Here is a 22,174-nt window from a genome sequence, read left to right as displayed (position 1 = left end):
CACCTCAACACTTACATGTTGGGAACCTGCAGCCCAGCTGAGGAAGATGGAGCAGGAAGGGAATGCCAGGCATAAAAGATTGCCTTGGGCTTCCCATCTGCGAGATACATGCAGCTTACGTCAGCACCGGGTGTCATGTTTTCATTTATCTAACCACAGAAGCAGCCCTGAAATGCTGAGACTGAGTGCTTGTACAGTGCTGAGTCTGTGCTTTTTGAGGGGACGTGAATGAAGGAAATTGCTGCACCTCCATAGTCTGTGACTTGCTGTCCTTCTGCAGAGTTGCATGAGTGCCTTGATCCATAAGAAGTGCTAGGATCAGTAAAGGACACAAAGGACAGCATGAACCTCTTGTTCCCTCGCTCCTCTCTCCACCTCTGATCACATCAGCATTTACCACATACCTCCATTCTGTCTTGTTGCAAAGACATCTATTTGGAGACAGCTGTCACTAGGGCTAGAAGAGCATCATCCGCAGCAGCTGTCACCCAGTGCCACCTTCCCCCTGCCCTCATCTCCCTCAGCACTCACACATCAAGCTTTCTGCTGGCCGTGCCCAGCAGCTGCCCAAAGCAGAGCCCCAGCATCTGTAGAGATGCTCTCTTGGGAAGCATCCTTTCTGAACCTGGAGCCAGCTGTGCAATATCAGAGCTGATCAGAAAGGTTTTGGAGCCAGCAGAGCTCAGCCTTTGCCCAGCAGAGGCCAGCACAAACGCAGCATTTCCTCATTCTTTGCTTGCAAGGAAGAGTAACCTTTTCGCCTGGAATTCCTCCACTCAAAGAGTTTCACTGCTTCTGGGAGCCCTCGTTGCTGATTTGGAAGAGCTCTTCAGCAAAGGCTTGCATCCTGCAGCAGAAGGGCATTGTGATATGGCCACAGGTTGGCCAGGTAGAACCAGGCCCAGCCGATCCCGTGTCTGCCTCTGCACCAGGAGCAGCAGCACCCTGCTCACACCCAGGCTGTTTGGGTTGGATATCTGTCTCTCAGGGAACCATTTTTCATAACAAAAGACAGCATCTTAGACACCCAAAAATAACCAGAAGCAATGGAGAGGTCAGAACCCACTCAAACATGAAAAGCATCTTTTATGATCAGGTTTTTGAGGGCGGGACTGGGGCAAAGACAAGTCAAATTGGGAGATGCTTCCTATAGCATCCATGTCTGGTGTTGGGCCAATGCTGGGTGAGTGCAGCACTGCTTGAAGGGCGCCCAGTGTGCAGCCCTGTGGAGGTGGGGCACCCTGGCTGGTGCTGCCAGGACTACTGTTTATGTTCCTGAGAGGATGTTGTTGCATACCCGTCTCCCAGTCTCAGTACTTACCACTTATTTTCATTCTGAGTCGCAGTAATACATCGGAGACGTTACCAGCAGTCTAGCAATGCTGTGGGCATCTCGCAGAACCCCACCCAGTCTGCAAGATCTCAGGCCTTGACACCTCTGCAACAAAAATGTTGCCCTTATAGCTGTATGGCGCACATGCATCAGGCTGGGACAGATGGTGCTTTCTCGTTATTGGTGGTGATACTGCTGTAAGTCAGTGCAAACTTTGCCAAGGCTGTTGCATTCTCCATCCTCCGACCCAGCATAACCCAGTGAGCAGAAGGGCATCAGAGCCCTAAGAAACAGCAAGTGAAAAGCCTAGGGTCAAACCTACAGATGCTGGAGGAGCAGAAACTGAGCCTTGCAAACCTGAGCTCTTGAAGAGCTCAAGTTGTTGCTGCATGGTCAGTCTAAAGGGCCAAATCCCTGTGAAACGTAGCCTGGGTAGCTCCAGGCAAGGCTTGCGCAGGGAGCAGCAGCTCTGGCCATAGTCTAAAGGGATGACGTGAAGCCTACATCAGCAACACTGCTTGTGACACCCTATGCTGAAAAAACAGCAGCTAGTGTTTCTCAGGGAGGGCAACAGTTGTGAGCCAGCATTAGCATCAGGACCTGCACTAGCAGTGGACTTCAGCCCTGTGCTTGTGCTGATAGCCAGGCTGGGGATCCTGGGGTGCAGAGTCCGCCTGTACCACCACTGATGCCTCCACTCAGCATCCCCAACAGGACCATACTGCTCTGCAGAGCATGCCCAATGCATTAGCCGAGTCCAGCCCTAGAGGGAACAGCCCATCTCCTCCCAGAACCTGCCTCCACAGAGCATTGCTCTAGCAATGAGGTGAATGACATGAGTTTTCCCCCACCGCCACTCCAGCTTCCCTGCGTCATGCAGGACCTTCAGAGTGGCTGATGGCTGACCCTATCTCAAAAAAACAAAGCATGAAGCATTTTCATTCTTTATTTTACAAAAATAAACCAGTTTCACCCTGGTACTCTGTGTCCCCCAACCTTCCCCTCCACCCCTGCTCTCATTCCTGTGCCTGGAGCTCCTGATGCTGCACGCTGCAGCCAGCCACTAGTACAAGGGCAGCCTGTGATGTCCCCAGGCAAGAACCAGGGAACAGCTGATGCTGAATTCTCCTCTTTCCAGGATCCAAGCTGGAAACCGCCTGAAGATGCCTGCTGGTGGCTCTGCCATTTCTGCACAGGGAAGAAGTCTTGGACAAAGTCACTCAGAGTACGCACTTTGAGAAGGGGTGTCTGTCCGTTCGCCCCTCTCCAGATGGAAAAGTGAGCCCCACAAATTGGTTCTTGGCCAACCCAAGCGGGCTCAGTGCTGGAAGCGTGGGGAACTGATGTGGGGCTGGTGGAAGGAATGCGCAGCGTAAAGCACCTCCGGGGGTGGGGGTGGGGGCGATGCCAGGATGGAGCAGAGCGGTTCGTGGGAGCTCAGCACCGAGGTGAAGTGCTTCATCTCCTCTGTCAACTGCTTAATCTCCCGGCGCAGGGCTGCATTCTGCCTCTCCAGGTCTTCACTCTCCTGGGGAGACAAAACCACGGGGGCTTCCTCAGCTGCAGGTGTGAATGGGGACGCTGGGGGGAGGTGGGGGCAGGGGAGAGCGGCGCGTTTACAAGTGGGGCTGTAGGAGCTGCCCTGCATTACAGCATGCTGCAGCATCACGCCCTGGGACCCCTTCTGATCATAGAATCATACAAGTTGGAAAAGACCAGTAAGATCAGCCAGTCCAACCCTCAAACCACTCCCGCCGTGCCCACTAAACTGTGTCCCTCAGTGTCACCTCCCAGCCCCTCCCGGCCGGTGCTCTCCAGGAGCACAGCTGGGGTCTGGTGCTCGCACCTCTCAGCCCAGCACTTTCCAGAACAACACGTTTCCGGCAAATTCAGCACCGAGCGGCAGCAGGGCAACACCCCCCTGCAGCAGGCTGGGTGAGGGTGCGATGCTGGCGGCCCGGGCTTACGAGAAGTGCGCCCGCCCAGGCTTTCTCGCTCCCTCTCACGCACATGCACGCTGCTGGCCGCTTCCCGGGCCGTGCGGCCGGGGGGAGGGTGCGCCGAATAACCGCCGTCTTTAACCAGAAAACCACCTGCCACAGGAAACCTGTCATTGCCCTGGAAAGAAAAGACTCACTGCTTCCTGCTAGCAGCCGGGGAAACCAGCGGCACGGCGGGGAGGAGGGGAGAGACGCTTGAGTCAGAAGAAAAGAGAAACCCGAGCCTCAGAGATGAATTATTACCGATATTAATGAGAATAACAACAAAGGGGCTATGCACAGCCTTGCCTCAGCGATCCGGAGCAAAGCACACTCTTTGCTAGTGAGAGGTGGGCAGCTCCAAGTGGGGCATCCCGGGTACTGGTGGCCATGCAGCAAGACAGAAGGAAGCGGGGAGCACTCTGGGAATTCAGCCAACATGGGACCTAGGAGAGCTGCACCAGATCCCGGAGAAGTGAACCCGTCGGACCTCCGCCACTGCACTGACTGCTGGAGGTGCCTGCTTTCCACAGCAGTGTAAATGCACCCAGCACTTACAGCACTAAAAATGGGCATCATCTCTCAAAATGTTTTGTCACTGACGTCAGGCTGTGAGCTGACAGAAATCACCTTGTGGCCAGGAGCTCCAACCTCACTGTGACCCATTCCCCTCAACACAAGCTGGGATGCCTGGGGACGGATGGAGCTGCTGGCTCCTTGAAAGCACCTCAACCCCAACTTTTCTGGGCAGAACTGTGTAGAGGCACCATTCCTCATGCAGAGCCCACCAGAGACAGAGAGAATTAGGGATGAACTGGAAAAGCCTTAGCAAAAATTCACCATCCACTCTCTATTTGCCTCCACGTGCTTCTGCAGCAGTCCCAGATCCCAGCTCATGGGAGGGAAATGAGTCTCCGTTACTGATGCCATTTGAACATTTATCTGCTAAGAAAGTTGTCTGTTGTCTGCCCTAAGAGCAGCCCAATTCCTGGTGCAAGTCAGGATTTTCCTGAGGGAAGATGAGAGCCCCTATCCATCTCTAGGATTGCCTAGGACAGAGCACCAGGCCCAAAGAAGTGTCTGTCTCCACCCCTTGAACATGCAGCTCCCAGAGCCGTTGCTGCTGGCAGAACTAATGAATGCAGACAGCCTGGAGCCATGTCACTTCTACCATTATCATCCGCCACATAGGAAAGAGTGAGATCTCTGTTGTAAAATCAGCTACAAGCACGGACTGAGGTAAAAATGTGAGAGGTAAGGCTCAGGAACTACACCTCAATTCTTTCAAAAAATGAAGATTTGGGGAAATATGAAGACTTCTAAGTCAAAGGATGTTTTTCTGAACGTGAACTTGACTATCGCACTTCAAAGGGACAGCATACTTCAGGGATGGCTCCTCATGCTGCAGGCCACATGCACTGCATCCTGCTCACCAGCAGCCCAAAACACAGAGGACTGCATTTATCAGTGCAAAATGCAAGTGTGCTTGCCCCTGTGTTCCAACACTGCTCAGATGCTCCTGGCCAAATGCACACAGCAAGAAATGGCCATCCCTCCTGAAATGTACCTTCCTGATTCACCACACTGGGAGGAGCTGCAGAGTGCGTGTGGTGCCACAGGGTAGAATGGAACAACAGGGGTGAAACCAAAGCAGGGAAAATCCATGCTGTGCAGGAGGAAATGCCTCCAGGTACTGTATGGTGTTTGGATATAAGAAGGGATGCATCCTCTGCCATAGGGATGTTTTGAAATATTGGAAAATGATTAATAGTTTTCACCTGCATTGCGCAGCATTTCAAAAAGGCTTGCTTCTGTGCTTGTTGCATCACCAAACAAGTAACAACTTGAAGCACGAACCTGGGAGCCTAGTGAACCCATGCTTTCCTGTGCAACCCTAATGAAGCTGTGCTTTGGAAGAGCCTCTGCCTGAAGCATTCAGAAGAAGTTATGGGAGGAAATTGGTCATGCCAAACTGAGAGATAAAGTCTTGATATTGAGCTGCATGTTAAACTACAGGCTTCAGTGGCCATCACCCTTTCTGATGCATAGGAACAACAGGACCTGCCAGACATGAATCCTGGCAGCAATGACCCCATGGGAAAGGCAGACATGGTACCAGTGACACAGAATGAGTCATCTTGATTGAGCCTAGAGAGGAAACCTGTAACATTTGGTAGATGAACCAGAGGATTTCACTCTGGACCTGCTGAAGGAGGAGTGCCCCTGGGCATCTCAGTAAAGGAAAGCTGCCCATGCCATTAGCACTGCCTCCAACACCCTGCCTTGGCTCCACTGTTCCTGTCCTGGCTCAATCAAGTACCTCCACTCCTATTCTGCCACTGCGAGCCCTCCATGCAGGGAATGGAGAAGGCTGGATGTGCTCACCAAGTGCAGCGTATCTGCTTTCTGGGTCTGTCGCAGGCGGCTCTTCTGGGCAGCAATGCGGTTCTTCTCCCTCCTCTGGACTTTCCTCATGTCATCAGAAGAGTCCTAGGGAAACACGAGGCATGGAAATGACTGCAGCAACCCTCCTTCACCCTGCTTCTGCTGGGCTGGAGATGGGAAAGGCGACAACAGCAGATAACAGCCTTGAAGCACAGGCTATGAAACGCATCCAAAGTTCTGCCTCAGGGTCATGTGATGCTTTTGACATCTCAGATGCCAGGAAAGGCAGATCTGATCCCCTAACCATCCTGGCACAACTGGGGGATGACTGCTTTGCCAAGACACCAGCCAAGGATATGACTTGATGAACATGGGCAAGGACCTCTCCAGAAGAGAGAATTTGAGCTCCTTGCTCAGGAAACCTTTCCCTTCACCTCTCTGGAAAGATATGGCACTGCAGTTATTCCAGCTCCTTGGCTAAATTGTCTTTCTAGAGATGCATCCTGTGCTTTCCTCCTTCCATCCCTGTAGGTCCCAAACCCTCTCCCCATCACCCTTCTCTGTCAGTTTTGGATTGTTGCAGACCCTTATAGCATGGTGCAGCTCACTGTGACACTGCATACTTAACTAGGCAGACTCTGACTTTTAGCCTTATCCCCAAATCTCCTTCACTCCAGCTCTCCCATCCCCGTGTTTGTGCCTTTCTGCAGTCCCTTGGCAGCAACAATCCACAGTGCTGCCCAAGGTGCTTCTGAGCCCTTGGCAGAGGGAAGCTCAATCCTGTGGTGCCAGGTCAAAAGCTTCATGCAGCAGCCCTTCTCTGCTCAGATCTGGTCCTGCTGGCTGCCTTCTGACAGTTAAAACTGTCATACAGATTCTTTCATCTGTTTTCATATGGTGCTGCCTCTTTTGTGGACTCTCTAACATTCGCACCACTGCTCCCTCACAGGACTATGAAACTCAGCCACAAAAGTTATCTTCCCAGCCCATCAGTCTGTCCACATCCTCTCCCCCCTCCACCCCGCCCAAGATCTTTTCTCTTCTTTGAACTTAACCGTTTTATCCTTGCCTTTGTTACCCTACCAACTTCATACGTGGTAGATCCCAAGTACTGCACCAAGCCCAGTCCCCTGGCAGTCTCTGTGCTTCATCCTCTTCTCCCGCAGGATGCCTCCCCATCCCTGGTTGCAAGCCTGAAATCACCAGCTCTAGTCATCCTGGAGATTTCTGGGCAAAGTCTCAGGTATATGCTGGTGCTGTCAGCACCAGGTGGGTGGCAAATGATAGCTATAATGAAGGAGATAGAAATAACTTGGGCTTGCGTTAGTTTCTGCCAGCCAAAGACCTACCGTTAAGGCACTCTGTGCAGTAACAAAAATTCCCTCAGCCTAGCATCACTGAGATGAAAACCTTCTGAGGATTAATAAGAAGAGCAGACCCAAAGCAGCAGGGTTTCCCCGGACCATGACTGCTCTGCAAGGCAGTGGGAAGCAGGCAGGTTCCCCTGAGCATCCTCTCAGTGACACTGGACTCTGCATGCAGCCTCCTACATGGCAGATAGCAGGGGGCCCAACATGCCATGGTGCCCCCCCTTGTCCTCAGTACAGCCCCAGCTCTTTGGGCCTTCCTCTCCCCTACACCCCTTTCAGTGGGCACTGCTCCCAGCTCAGCCTCACATCCCACACTCTCCACAGCAGTTCCTAGAAAGCCCCACCACGACATGTCATGCAGGCAACAGCAAGGGATGCCAGGCTTCCTTATGGCTGTTCAGAGCCTCCTGCCAACCTGAAGGAGAGCTGGGGAGAGGCAGGGCAGGGTCCCCATTTACCTGCTTGCTAGGAGGAGGGGACTGGCTGGAGATGCTGGAGTCGCTGCTGTCGGAGCTGTGGGGCATGGCTCCTGTGTCTGGTTCCCAGGACCTCCTTGGCTTCCTTTGAAACTGTGGTGTGCCTGGCTTCCCTCTTTCTCCCTTGATTCTCCTCTACCCTGGAGTGCTCGCTGGGTTCTAGCACTCCCCAGCCTGGAGGCACGCTGTCCTCCTGCCCTGTGCTCTGCTGCTTCCTCTGCCTCCCCGCTCTGAGCTCTGCACCTTCCTTTAGGTCTCAGCCTCCTGTGGTTTCTCAGAACCTAGGGGATGTAAGCTGAAAGTCACGTGGCCGGAAACTTTAAGACGAAGAAGAAAAGTTACAGAAGAAGAAGAAGAAGAAAAAAAAAAAAAAAAAAAAAAAAAAAGCACATCTGGGAAAAATGAGCTTCAAAATAGCCTGAAAAAACCCCGAAAAACACCTTCAAGCACTAGAAAAACAGCAAGATGGGTTTTCTCCGAGACAAACAGCAGAGATGTAAAGGGAAGAAAAGCCCCAGCCCTGGCTGCGAAACCAGGACCCTCAAAGGAGGGCAGCGTGGAGGAGGTGGTGTTGGGAGCCCCAGAAACTCCAGGGCAGGAGGAGCTGCACACCCATGGTCTTATGAGGGCAGGAGGCAGTCCAGAGCTGGTGACCTCCGTCACCCCAACCCTGCTGGGAAGTTCCAAGGCAGCCTCCCTCAACCCCGCAGCCCACTCGCCTGTCCTGCCTGCGCAAGTGTCAGGGGAGACCTGCATCCTCAGCCAGCATACGTAGATGCTGCTGATACCATGGCTTGTGTGTGTGGGATGAGCCAGGCTCAGATGAAAACAAAGAGCTGAGATGGAAGAACATTTGGAGTTGTTGGAGTGAGTGGGAAGGTCCTATAGACCCAGCAGCTAGAGCTGAGACCTGATTGTCACTCCATGCCACAGTACGAGCTTGTCCATCTTGGGTACATGCAGCTGTTGTGCATTGGTCCTGGCTCCCTGCCTTTTTCCTTCTTGCCCTCTCTCACCATAGCCAGCATCAGAAGATGTGAATATCATGTGGATATCACAGCATGCTGGGCTTGTTTCCTTGCTATTTGCCCTCTGAGAGCACTCTGCTTTGGGCATGGCACCACAGCTGCTGTGCTTCAATTTGTCCCGCTTGCAGCTCTGCAGATGATGATGTGGGAGCAGGGAGAGAAGCAAGACCATTCCCTTCCCAATCATCTTGCAGCACTGGAGCCAGAAGGGTGAGCGGGGCCAGGTGCCAGCAGGTTGTCCATCACAGACAGAAGTGCACATCCTCAGAGCGACTGGGTGCACACGCGTGCTGTGAAGGGCAGATAGTGAGTGAAGCACGAGCCACCCACAGCACAGTAACGCACTGCTGTGGAAAGCAGCGGTTCGCAGTTCCCGCTTACCGGTGTTTCAATTCCTTCTGCTTTCTGCACAGGAATATCAAAGCCCAGCACAGTGCAGCACTGTACCCTAGCCCCAGCAGCCTGTGCTTTCACAGCCCCAAACCCACATGAGTGCCCTATGCCAGGCATGGTGAGCGGGTTCTTGCAGCAGGGCAAATGCCCCTTGAGCTCCAGCAGCTCGGGGCCGTGCCCGCTGCCCTGGGCAACCTGTTCCATGCCCACCTCCCTCTGGTGAAGGAGGGAGGGCTTTTCTTAACCCCCTCACCTGCCCCTCCTCTGATACAGCTCCATGCTGTTCCCTCAGGCCCTGTCACTGTCACCAAAGAGTAGTGCTCAGCTCTGCCCCTCTACTCCCTGCAAGGAGCTGCAGGCTGCCATGAGGCCTTCCCTCAGCCTTCTCTCCAAGTGGAGGTGCACAGTTCCTACCTGTGAGCACAAAGTTTGCTTGCTTAGCAAGAACCTGCTCCCTGTGCTGCCTCTACCCAGCATACAGAGCTCCTCAGAGCCCCAGGAACAGGGCACTCACAGGGCAATGATGAGAAGAAGGGCAGATTCAGGGCTGCCAAGCTGCTGCTGGCAGACAAACCATTGAACCATCACTTCACTCACTGCCTCACTACACTTCCTCTGAATGCTACAGCCCCACACAGTGCTTCTTTTGCAGGAAGCACACTGTTGAATTCCCGTTGTCCGGAGGAAACCCACACTCCTCTGGCATCAAGCACGTCTCATGGATTATCTGGGCTCCCATCCACCACATCAGAAGTTCCTTCGAGCCTTCCTCAAAGGCTCTACAAGCTGCCATTGCCGAAGGCAAGATACAGAGAACTCCTTCCTCACTTGCCTCATCCTTGGGCAAACAAGCCAAATGCCCTCCTTTGGCAGCCAGCAAGCCCAGCAGCTGAGAAGCAATTCAGCCAGGGACAAGTAGTTGGCAGGATGCAGTTCTGGAAGCTGGGAAAGCAGGCACAAGTTGGGCAATCATCTCTATGGAAACTCATTTGATCCTCGAAAGAAAAGTCTGGAGCTACACCTTAGCTGGGCTGTTCCTAGCAGCCCAGGGCTGATAGCGAAATCCCAGCTGGCAGCCTACATAGGAGCCAGCCTCCTGACCCCCATGCTTCATGTTGGTGACTTAAACGCACACTGTGAATAGCATCCCCTGACTTTCTCTCTGGGATCATTTAAGTGTCTTGACCTTAATCACAGCAGCTGCAAAATCATTATCAGCAGCGCAGGATGAGCTTGCAACAAGTGTTAGGTCACTGCCATGCCAGCAGACCTACAGAGCAGAGATATTTCTCAGAGGAGCATAGGGAAAGGATGAAGCCATCTGGTTCTGCATCGGTCCCTGCTGAGGGCAGTCCTTTACCTGAAGCGTGCAGGCAATCTGAGGGCAGAGAGGTGGCAGGGACTGGAGGCTGGGGGTTTGCATGACCTCAGCTACAGAGAAATGGTCTGACAGCAACAAGGTGCAACTCAGCAAGAACAAATGCAAATGTAAAGCAACGCAAAGTGTATAGAGAAGAAGTGGGGAATAACCAGCTAGGCAGCAGAACAGCAGGGAAAAGTCTGGGGGTTACAGAGCCATCTGAAAGCAAAGCGTTGGCAGCAGTGCGGAGCTGTGCAAGCGGGCAGGCAGCAGGTGGGTTGAGGGAGGTGAAGGCTGCCCCTCCCAAGGGGTGAAAAAGCCCAGAAGAAAATAACCCATGGGGTGAACACACCAAACTCCTGTGTGAAGAGGAAGGAGCGAAGATGATGGGTCCACTCCGCCTAGAAAAGAGAACTCCTGGGGACCAATGGAGGGCGGGGGAGGAAGGAGCTGTCTTTGATATGCTGTAATGGAAAGAGTGGTCAGCTGTTTTCTGTGCAGCCGGCGCCAGGCTTCAATGGCAGTGAGAGAGATTCAGGTCAGAGTTTGAAAAGAGGTCAAAGTTAGAAAGGCAACGCTGTCCCCTTCACACGAAGTGGTGTGGAACAAACCTTTGTCAGAAGTGGTCTGGGTTTCATTCTGCTTCTGTAGGACAGGCTGGAGAGAGATGCTCCCACAGTTTAAATAAGGTGACTTATTTACATAATAATTACTAAGAGAGCACATTGTGCATCTGCCAGGCTTTAACTGCAGCCAGCCCCCACACCTGCCCATGCACACTGCTTTCTCAGGAGAAAAGACTGCTGCAGCTTCCCCATAAACCTACCGCATCCCTCTCACTCATCTTCTTTGCATGAGCACTCAGTGAATAGTGCTATTTAAAAAGCCAGCGTAGGGAAGTTATCAACTTCAGCCTTCTGTAAACCGTGGGGGTTGCTTCTGCTCCACACGTAACATTTTATGCAAACACCTTCTCACAATACAATCACAACAATTTGCATATATTCCCCATTCGAGTTCAAAGACTCTTGTGTGGGATTCAGTGCTGATGAGTGGTGGTGGTGGTGGTGAATGAAGGCCTCGCACTACCTGGTAAGTTTCTGCAGCACAGCAACCCAGCAGCACAGGCTAATCCTGTCTGCGCCAGGGCAGCTTCCCCAGCTGGCAGGACAGCCTGCCTCTATCCTAAGGATTATATCACTGTATTGAATTAAAGGGGAGCAGGAGAGCAGGGCTCCGTCCTGTTGAGTTTATCCCACCTGAGTCATACCAATCATCCATCCCACAAGCACTTTCAGTCCACAACGAACACAACCTCATCATCTACAGGAGATGCATACATCCCAAATGAGTTATAAATGACAAGTGCTGTAAAATCAAGCACTCAAAAGTACAGAAAACTCAGAATTAGCTCCCTTAAGCACACTGCATTTGCATCATGTGCAATGTACTGTTCTGGGCTGGCCTTTATACTTGCAGTACTCACAAAGGTTCCTTCCCTGGCATTGCTGCCTTACCTTTATCCCAGTAGTCTGAATCCACTTTGATGTCCTGCTTTTTCATTTCTTCACAGCCTCTTCCTAGTGCTAATCTCTTCAGCATCCCCAGGTGAGTACTCGAGGACTGTTAATGAAGCTGTTTCCTCATCCACTTTTCCACACGAAGGGGTAGAAATACTCCTGTTTTACAATTGCAAAATGACAGATAAAGAGGGATTTCGCTCATAAGTACTCATTAATTTTGGACATTTCAGCCAACTAAAAATTAATTTTCCAGTGTTTCCGGCTCAATGTAGTAATTCACTTAACCAGACCCAAGTTCCTGATGTCGGTGGCTGCAGCTGCAACCTTTTAGATCTTCCACAAAGCAGACCTGGCAAATCAGGAACACATGGCTGCTCTAAGAAAGACTCACTTATGCAGCTCACCAGGTCACTTTGGGGCAGATTCAGCTCTCTCAGAAGGCACAAAAGATCTGCCCAGCAGCCCAGTAGGCCAGCTCTCAGTCCACTCCAGCAGTGGTCCAGCCTGGCTGATGAAGATGTGGTCATCTAGGGCAAAAAGCAGAAGTAATCACATGTATGAGACTGCTGAAGTTAGGTTGCCCAGGTGAAGCCATTTCTGCCAGTGTAGAGCTCTTCTGTACCTGTCTTTGCCACTACTATGAACTTTTTTGAATGTCTTTGGTGTGCTTTCTGCGTGTCCCTGTCTATGCATCGCAAGAAGCAAACCATAGAAACTAATCTCCACATGTTTGCTCTCTAGGACAGGGTGCCCCAGCAGAGCTCAGCATGGTCTGGCCTCCAGCACACCCCAGAGCTTCAGTCTTGGGGCACAAGTAATGTGTTCACATCAGGTTGCTGAAGGGATCAGCCACAGGGCTTAGCAGCTCATGAGCAAGCACAGCACTTAGGTGTGTGCTCACATGCCTCTCCAGGCCAGCAGATTACAAAACCTGGTGTGGTACTGAGACTCTCAGAATTGCAGGAGCCAGAAGGGACCTCTAGAGATCATTGAGGCCAATCCCCTGCCAAAGCAGGTTCCTTACGACAGGTCACACAGATAGGCATCTATATGAGTCTTGAGTATCTCCATAGGACACTCCACAGCTTCTTTGGGCAACCTGTTCCAGTCCTCCGTCACCCTTACTGTAAAGAAATTCTTCCACATGTTTGTATGGAGCTTCCTATGTTCTGGTTTTATGCTATTGCTCCTTGTCCAATCAGCACAGCACTGAAATGAATCTGGCCTCACCCCGTTGCCTCCCACGCTTTAGATCCAATCCCCTCTCAGTCTCTTCTTCTCTAGGCCAAACAGACCCAGATCTCTCAGCCTTTCTTCATATGGGAGATGCTCCAGGCCCTTTATCATCTCTCTGGTCCTCCATGGGACTCTTTCTAGAAGATCCCTGTCTTTTTTCTACTAGGGAGCCCAGAACTGGACACAGTAGTCTAAATGTGGCCTCATCAGGGCAGAGTAGAGGAGGTGGATCACCTCCCTTGACCAGCTGGCCACGCTCTTTTTAGTGCACCATGAGATACCATTGGCTTTCTTGGCCACAAGGGCACACTGCTGATTCACGGCCAACCTGTTGTCCACTGGGACACCCAGGTCCTTTTCTTCAGAGCTCCTTTCCAGCAGTTCAGCCTCTGACCTGTGCTGACAGGTATGTTGTTATTTCTCCCCAGACTCCAAGGCCAAATTTTCTCCAGCTGCTTTCTTCAAAGCACCCAGTCCCTTTCTCACCAGGAGCAAACCTGACCACTCAGCCCACTGGATGAACATGTACCTGGGGCTCCAGAAGGCCTCTCTCCTGTCGCTGGTAAATCAGGGCTTTTCTTCTTCCCCTGACAAGCAGAGCCCACCGTCTGACTTATCCAAGTGCATGGACACAGAGCATGCAGGGGCACAGCTGCTGTCTGACGGTTTGACTCACCTCGATGGCAGTATCGTTCAGCAATGGTGGGGAAGGCCCGAAGAGGAAGGGCAGCGACCCGTTTAACCAGAGCGGCTGATCCACCCAGGGTTACCGGTGCTTGCAGGGGGCTGCAGCCCCAGCTTCCTTCATGTATTTCCAGACCATGAGGTAGGAACGGTGCGTGGCTGTGCAGCCCCACACACCTCAGGCCCACGCTAATGTCGCAGTGGGTCCAAATGAGCATCAACCATTTTACTCCAAGTGATGGCTGCAGCTTGACAGAGTCTGATCCTCGCTGGCACTTTTGCCGTGCCCTGGGGTGTGGGGCACAGGGGCAAACACATTGCTTGTCTCCTAAATTGACTTGACTCCTTTCAAGCTCACCCTCACCATCTGTCCGCCCCTCCCAAGAACAGGGCACAATATGTTTGGGGCATGTTCTTGCAGCAAGTAGACTCCAAGATGCCCTTCTCAGCAGGAATGGCAGAACAGCAGGACTGCTCCAAGCGCACTCCCATCCCAACAGCAGCTTCTTCACTTTCTCCCTTATTTCTTCACGATTTCACCATTTCCACCCCCCCTCCCCTTTTCTCTTGTGGCCAGCAGTGCCTGGGAGTTGGGACAAGGGAGAGGGGCTGCAGCCTCAGCCCCAGCATGAGGAGCTCCTGCTGTTGCTGACAGCTCCCAACGTAGTTTCAAAGAGGGGACAGAGAAAGGCAGAATCTCCTTCCCTCACCCCTTCATCTGAATCCCAAAGCATGTGTCCAAGAGCCAAGCCATTTCCTAATTTTTTTTAATCCAAACCCTTGGACCTGAGTTTGGGCATCCTCATTTTTCATGAGTACCGTATCCTCAGTGCTCTCTGATGCCAGCGGACACCTTGTCCACTTGCACAAAGCAATTAGCTGCTCTGAAAAGTGTGTCAGTTTACCAGTTTGAAATGAGTTGTCTTTCCATTTCTTTGAACATCTTGTGAGGGGGTGAGCAGGGGAACAGACTTATCTCTAAGCCAGGCATTGCTCTACACATCTCTATCATGCGGCATTTCATTAGTTTCCGCTCTAAATTACTGGGACTTTTAGTCTCCACATAGGGAAATTTTCCTATGCCACAGATTGAGGTCAGTGCCCATCTTTGGACGTCCCCCATTTTCACAGTGGGGCAAGTAGAAGTGACACAACACACAAAGCAAGATGTCCCACAGCCATCTATACTGTTACAAGATGAACCATTCCCATTCCCTAGGCTCCATCCCTCTTTCCCCACTGCTGCACAGAGGCTGGATACACCAGATGGGCACTCCCAGTTTGAGCACGGCTTTGAACCCATTTGCACCCTCACCGTGCTGCGTGGCTGACAGCCAGTGCTTGGCCATGTTCTGAAATGTGGTGAGAAGCAACAACGAGGTGCAGCAGCCCTGGCATGTGGTGGCCATCAGGCAGGGAGATGCCCATGCACTTGGCTCTGTGCAGGCAGCGAGACCCAGCAGGCAGGGCACTCTGGCACTCCATGCTGCTCCTAAAACCTGGTTCACATCAGCCAGAGACCTGATGGCATCAACTGGTAGCAGAGTGGCTGCAGAAAGCCATATTTCAGCTGCCCTGCTGTGAGAGGCCCAGCCAATGCCTCGCTGGTACCTCAGCTTGCTACACAACCAACATCTGCAGGCTGAAAGTGATAAGTGCGTCAAGGTCACATTGCTAAGGAGGAAGATCTCCATCAGAAAGGAGAGATGTCTCCTCTAGCAGATATCTATGGAAGTGCAGCAGTGACTCTTCCTGGCACCCACAGGGTGTGCCTGTATGGCAGACCCCAGCGGCTGAGAGGCACCTGCTGATGCCCACATCCCCCCTCCAGCACACTGCCTTGGCCACAGGGCTATGGCACTCAGCAGCACTGCACAGTGTGCTGCCAGCAGCGACCAAAAGGCACACGCTGGCCTGCCTGGAGGCCCCACCAGCACTAGGGCAGGCACAAAGCCTCACCGCCCACCTCCTCCTGGCAGGCTCAGCCTTGCTGGGCCGCAGGTTTCCAGCAGATCCTCCTCAGCCGGCGGTGCTGCTGGAATCAGGGCACTGGTGAAGCTGCCACAGGAACTGCAGCGTCAGGAGTCAGGACTTCCCCCAACAGCGATACAGATGACAGCTCAGCAAGTTCATTCTGCAGAAACTAGATAACATCAGCTCAAGGTGGTGGTTACTGGCAAAGGATCCTGTTCCTGAAGCTTCATCTAAGACGTGACAGGCGGCAGCGAAACCTCACTGTCACACATACCCAAACTCTGCTCTTGCTTCGAGCCACATGGGGCTTTGGAAGTAGCACCGAGCACACGCTGGGTGCTTCTTCTTGCAGTTCTGAGCCTGTACCCTCGCCTCCAGGCTCTGTCTCCAGGCTGGAAGAAGCAGCGGGTGAACTCTCTCAATCCCTGCAGCCATGCCATGCTGGTGGCCCCACTTCAGCTGTGGGCTGCGCTGGCATCACTCAGAGCAGACCAGCACCACGTGAACCAGTTTCCGTGTCTCTGGGTAAATATCAAGGCTGGGGATTTCTAGGGGTTGTTTTCCAGCCAGATAAGTAGAAGAACCAATAAAAACAAAGGTAAGTGAATACCTGCTGGCCTCGGCTCAAAAGGAAACAAGAGTGGGTCATTGCCAAAGGTTAGCTGACACCGCTCATCGCAGCGTCATGGAATCACCCCAAGAAAATTAGCAGCCGATGAGGCTCTCCCCAAAGATGGAAATGGACAGAAGCCCGTGGGTCCCCGATGGGCCTCGGCTCTCCCACGGCTGTGCAGCCCCTCCTGCTGGCGGCCCCTGGCAGCACCGGGCTCAGGGTACCATTGGTGCGCCGGGTGGGCAGCGAGCTGGGTGCCAGGTGGGAAGCAGCCTGCATCTTTCTGAAGTGAAATCCCCCATCATCAACCTTCCCGTGGGACTCTAGTGGAAAGATGACTCCGCCACCGTGCTTTGGGCTGGCTCAGAGCAAGGAGCAGGCTGGCCCAGCGCTGGAAGGTGAATAAGAGCTGGACTCAGATGCAACACTATGGGCCTGGTGGGCTCACACCTGGAACATGCTCGTGCTTCTGCACATCCCCAGGAGATAGCACTCTAATGCACCACTGGGCTGCAGTCCAACCAAGTGCTCTGGAAAAACAATGCCTTAAACCGAGGGGCAATCTCTTCAGCACTGACCAGAGTGCAGCAAAAGGCTGCTCTGAAGACATACAGGAAACAGGCACATCCTGTCTTGGCACTGCTGGGGCTCAGAATGCTTCTGCCTGAGCCTTGGGAGGAGGTGCTGCACATTAAACCAGCACCACTCCACTGCTGCTGCCTTTGCTGTCTCCTGCCAGTGTGCTTGGTTTCAAAGGACATCTAGTATTTCCCTTTCAAGCCAACTGTTTTCATAGCAGGAAGCTTCAGTGCAGCACGGCTGTTGGCCAGAGAAGGGCCATCCATTGCCTGCACTCACGGCAATGCACAGGGCAAAGGTGCGTGGCATTCACACAGGCCCTCCATGTAAGGATGAGCACGAGGGCTGTCCAGGCAAGCAAGAAGTATGCGATGACTGTGGTTGAGCCATCTGAGGTCCCACAAGAAGCTTGCTCTCACCAGGAAAGAGGAAACTGATACATGGAAGAGCCTGGACATTCATTACCTTCAATGCTCTGCAGGGAAAAATAAAGTCCTGAAGAGAGAAGCAGGACTAGAAAATGTTCTGCAACCTCTTTCAGCACAGCTCGGTGAGAGCCATTGCATTCCTTAGAAGTGCCAACATTGGATCATTGTGAGAATAGGGTCAGGCCTCAGCCACTGCTGCAGGGCAGAATGAAGCGTGGAGCAGAGCCGTCCAGCTGCAGCGGGAGCCAGGCCACACACTGCCTTTCTTCACCAGCTTTGTTCCAGATCCCTTCCTTGCACGTCCCTCTAGCACACCTCAGCCAGCAAATCCTCCTGTGGCAAAAACTGCCTGTACCAGATCCAACATACCTTATACTAAATAAGGCAGCTGACAGAATTCTGGGAGGTCCCAGAGACAGAAGTTATAGAAAGGGAGGGGAAATCCAGAAACAAACAGAGAAGGGGCTAATATGAGACACTGCATACTGACACTCTAGTGCACTCCACTGCACTGGAGATGGAAAAGGAGTCTGCAGAGAAATAAATGTGCACCAGAGAAGAAGTTATGCTCAGAAAAGGCCACCTCCAGGGCTCTTACCACATTTAGGGCAAACTTATCCTGTCCCCAACAGTACTTCAGCATTACTGGGTACCAGAGCTCACAGTTTGCATCAGTCTCCTCATCCACACTGGTAAAGGAACTGGGAGAAGATAGGGTTCACCATGGTTCCTCTGAGAAACATGCAGGACACCACCACTCAGTGGTGTTCCATGAGTGAGATGAAGCTTGCCTTGCCCACAAGGTGACTTCCCACTGCCTTTGTAAGACTCAGAAACACACCTACATAGTGACAGGCATTGGTTATACACCTGAGGATACCAAAAAATCCTTCAGTTTCACTGAGCCCTTTTGTCTTAGAACCTGAGTGCCACTTGGCTGTTTACCTTCTATCCTGCACATCTCTGTGCTCAGCACTGGCAGGGCTCAGCCTTCTCAGAAAGCTGGGAGCCAGCGGAGGCCCACAGGACCTATATCCTACCCTCTTTCCCAAAGGGATCACCACCATTCTGAGGCTGCGACAGCTCCCCTTCCTCTCTGTCTTCCTTAAAGGGGCTCAAGCTGTGGCACTTGTGCTGAACCTAGGAAGAAGCAAGGATGAGATCATCTCCCACATCTCCCACCTTTGCATTTCCTGCCTGCAAATCATGTCCTGCCTGTCCATTAAGATACAGCACCGGGCTACTGCTTGACTAACAGCCGTCAGAGCCACCTCTGACGTTCTCAGCTTCCCTAGATGAATGCCCTCAATACAGCTAACGCCAAAACAGCTCTGGGATCAGCCTCCCGCATGGCCAGCACAGTCAGAAACCCCATGGTTGCCATCATGGGGCTGAGCTCCATCCAAAGCCCACCACAGATCGATCCAGACAGAGTACAGGAGGGCGAAGTACATAAAGGTAACATTTACTGGGAGATACAGAACTGAATATTATGAAGGACATACATGGATGGAGGCGGCAGCGGCAGCACTGCAGAGTGCTGCTGGGCCTCCATCCCAGAGCGCTGGGAAGGAGCCCACTGCCAGACAGGTAACACAGTGGAGATAACTGCGGCATATGCGTTTGTAACAAACAGACCATCGTAACATACGTTTCTATGGGATCACATCTAGTGATTATATAAATCCATATAGAGATCGCCGTATAAAAACTTTGTAAAAAATATCTTTAAAAAAAGTGTAAAAATGTGCATTCAAAAGCACGGCCGACACGGACAGCTGGGCTGTAAACATTATACTGAGAGTGTGCTTGTGGGGGGCGCCTGCGCCACCGGGCCCCGACGGGCCTGCCACCGGACGGGGCGCGTCAAGTGTCTGCGGTTCTGCAGCTGGGTTCCGTGCCGAGTGTGCGCCGGGTGCGGCGGCAGCCTGTGGGGATGGCTCCGGCAGGCCACGTCCCTGCGCCCCACGGGCACTCTGAGGGCTGTGGGGAAGAGGGCCGAGTGGGAGGTCTTCTCCCGCCCCCTCCTTCTCTGTGCGCCGTGGGTCCCCAGGGCCGCAAACAGGCTGAAGGGCTGTGATGAGGTATCACACAGAGGTTGCCTTCGCCCGCGCCACCAGCCCTGCTCCCGGGTTCAGCCACAGAGTTGACGTTTGACAGATTCCCAATCTTCTCTGTCCCCAAATTTTTTTTGGTCCATAGTTCCCAAGGAAGCCCATCGGGTCCTGGATGCACCAGGCCTCGGTGCACAGTTCTTCATACGATACATACATTAGCGACTCCGGAAGACCCCGTGCCGGTCTCCTCCTCCAGTGCCACCTTCACTTCTTCTCCAGCTGCTCCAGCAGCGGGTTGGCTTCACTCTCGGGAGTCTTGATGCTGTCTGTCCGAACGATGCAGGTGGGACGGTGCCGGTTCAGCATCAGGATCAGCTGCTGCCTCTCTTGTTTCAGCTCTTCTATCTGGGCCTTCAGTTCAGCGTTCATGAGCTCCAGGCGCTCAGACTCCTGACATGGCAGAAACACAACCACATGTGACTGCTCCATGAGGACAAGGTGCAAAGAGAAATACTTGGCTAACAAGCCACCACTACTCGACCCTTGCTGTAAAGGAGCAGCCTGAAGACATGCCAAGACATCGGGCTTCTCCAAGCAGCTCCTTCCCAATCCATTACCTTGTGTCAGGTTAAGGAAATAGAGCTCTCTCCTCGGACAGGGCTCTGCTGCACTACAGCAGCCCCACGCCTGGTTGCTTTCCACAGGCTGCGAAGATGTTGGGAAATGAACCTGCATTTTCAAATTTTAAAAGGTTTGTCTCTCTGTCTGCAAGGACCTGCCCTTGTGAAATGATACAGCCGTGTTGTTTGCCAGTATCCCACCAGCCCTTACCAAAAAGCAAGGCACTAGAATTGGTTTTTGTCTTGATGCCACAGAATCACAGAACGGCCAGGGTTGGAAGGGACCTCAAGGATCATGATCTCCCCCCTGCCACATGCAAGGCCACCAACCTCCCCATTTAATACTAGACCGGGCTGTCCAAGGCCCCATCCAGTCTGGCCTTGAACACCTCTAGTGTGTTCATGGGGCATCCACAACCCGTCTGGGCAGCCTGTTCCAGCACCTCACCACTCTCTCTAAAGAACTTCCCCATGACATCCAACCTAAATGCCACCACCAGAGGGCATCTGGCCTCTGAATGAGGAAACCTCCTGGAATTTGGGCAGGGGGCCAGCAGGCATCCAGCCGTCCTGTGCCACGCTCACACAGTGCTCCTGCTCCAGCACAAAGAGATATCAGAGCCCTCGGCTCCAAGCCCACCTCCAGGTCAGGGCACCCACCCGCTGCAGGAACTCCGTCCTCTCCTTCTTCTTGTTACGACATCGCGCTGCTGCTACTTTGTTTTTCTCCCGGCGCCTTTTCCTCCTCTCCTCTTCCTCATCAAGCTGCAATGAGACGCACAAGTCCAGGTCAGAGCATCAAGAGGGGCATGGCAGGATGCTGGGAGCCCCTAGCAGCCCTGACACTACTCTCACCAGCAACATGGTCCCATCCTCACCAGTAACAAAGTACGTTGCTGCCAGAACAGCATAGCTTGTCAAATACAGACATCTAGAGGCACCATTCTGAGTATTCCAAGCATCAAACACATACGTACGGGCAGGATGCAAAGACACCTGGAAGAGCTTCCCAGCTGAGCCTGTTTGCTGCCCACTTCCAGTGCACTTCCAGTGCTCTATCCTCAGTGCTGGTCAAGTCACTGTGCCACTTCAGCAAGCTAGGGACAGATGCTGCATCCCTGCTAAGGAAGCAGGGCACGGCAGCGCTGACTGCCATTACTCAGTTGCTCAGTGTAATCTGATTCAAACCACTCAGACCAGGCTAATAAGCCCTATGAGTTGAAAACCCATAATCAAAATACTTATGGATTTTCACTACAAACCCTGTGTAAGTGGCCTATGGCATGCTTACACCCAAGGACTCAAACCAACTCTTTCTCAAGAAGACTCTGTGTGTCAAAAAGTCCTTCAAATTCAGCATCCTGTGGCACTTCGGGACACAGATATAGGAGAAAAAGACACTGTTGTCATTAAAGACCCACAAACAATAATCATCCACATTTGGCCTGGGACTCTGAAATTTGAGATTTCAGAATGTGCTGCCTCGTTCCTACCAAGTGACATCCCACAGCATAATCTTTTCAAATATAGCAGCAGAAACATTTACTATCACTTCTATAGCCTACTTGCATGTTCTGTTAGGCAACTCCAGTTTGACAAGGCAGCATCCTCTTTTCTCTAGTACTCCCCAGGTGAGTTTGTTTAGAAGCTATCTCCTAGTGGAGCCTTTCACAGCACACACCATTTGAGCAGCCTAATTGCTCACTCTTGGGCTTAGGGACCTCAAATGGAGCTGTAGATCTCCAGTACAAAGGCCACAAAGTGATGGTGAAAGGTGCCAAGGTGTCCCAGAAAAGATACACTGATGCAGGAAACGAAGGCTGCAAGGGCCATCGTCTAATCCAGGCAAGCTGCTAACATTCTTGTAGTCCGAGTTCCACTAATCAGAATATTTCAACGTGACATGCAAGGATGGGATGAAACACTGTCTGGGCAGAATTAAGTAAGCTGCATGTCTAATGTTCAGAAGACAGTGCCCAAGTTTCATAGCACTAACACTTTTTGCATCTGCTGTACCTTAGTTCCCAAACCTAATACCAAATGTGCAGTGTTAGACAGAGAAAAATAATATGCAAAGTCAGTACAAACTGCACAGATTTCCCACAGCATCGGGCTGCAATCACTCCTCTGCCACAG

General features: G+C 52.4%; 2 protein-coding genes across 6 annotated transcripts in view; both read right to left on the bottom strand.

Moving 5' to 3' along the window:
• Window positions 1–2,248: 2,248 nt before the first annotated feature.
• On the bottom strand, window positions 2,249–12,306 carry BATF (basic leucine zipper ATF-like transcription factor). 3 transcript variants are annotated; one of them, XM_052696078.1, is made up of 5 exons: window positions 12,252–12,297; window positions 11,842–12,003; window positions 7,526–7,824; window positions 5,698–5,802; window positions 2,249–2,861 (listed from the first exon to the last, which is right to left on the bottom strand). In XM_052696078.1, the coding sequence occupies exons 3-5, from the start codon at window positions 7,589–7,591 to the stop codon at window positions 2,652–2,654; spliced, it is 381 nt and encodes a 126-aa protein (XP_052552038.1). In that variant the 5' UTR covers window positions 7,592–7,824; window positions 11,842–12,003; window positions 12,252–12,297; the 3' UTR covers window positions 2,249–2,651. The 3 variants fall into 3 exon arrangements, with proteins under 3 accessions (XP_052552038.1, XP_052552037.1, XP_052552039.1); XM_052696077.1 differs by having other exon boundaries at window positions 11,842–12,306; XM_052696079.1 differs by lacking the exons at window positions 11,842–12,003; window positions 12,252–12,297 and adding an exon at window positions 10,936–11,830.
• A 6,504-nt stretch (window positions 12,307–18,810) lies between these two features.
• The window catches only part of JDP2 (Jun dimerization protein 2), a 45,236-nt gene continuing 41,872 nt past the window's right edge, over window positions 18,811–22,174 (bottom strand). For all 3 annotated transcript variants that reach the window (XM_052696072.1, XM_052696073.1, XM_052696074.1), the window contains 2 exons: window positions 20,699–20,803; window positions 18,811–19,868 (listed from right to left, as the gene is read on the bottom strand). In XM_052696072.1, the coding sequence (XP_052552032.1) occupies window positions 19,683–19,868; window positions 20,699–20,803 (291 nt within the window). In that variant the 3' untranslated portion in view covers window positions 18,811–19,682. The remainder of the gene's footprint in view (window positions 19,869–20,698; window positions 20,804–22,174) is intronic.

This window comes from Tympanuchus pallidicinctus, unplaced genomic scaffold (assembly GCF_026119805.1).
Source record: "Tympanuchus pallidicinctus isolate F22 unplaced genomic scaffold, pur_lepc_1.0 scaffold3, whole genome shotgun sequence".
Classification (NCBI taxonomy): Eukaryota; Metazoa; Chordata; class Aves; order Galliformes; family Phasianidae; genus Tympanuchus; species Tympanuchus pallidicinctus.
The sequence above is the reverse complement of the archived record's forward strand: the minus strand, read 5'-3'. Positions and strand labels throughout refer to the sequence as shown.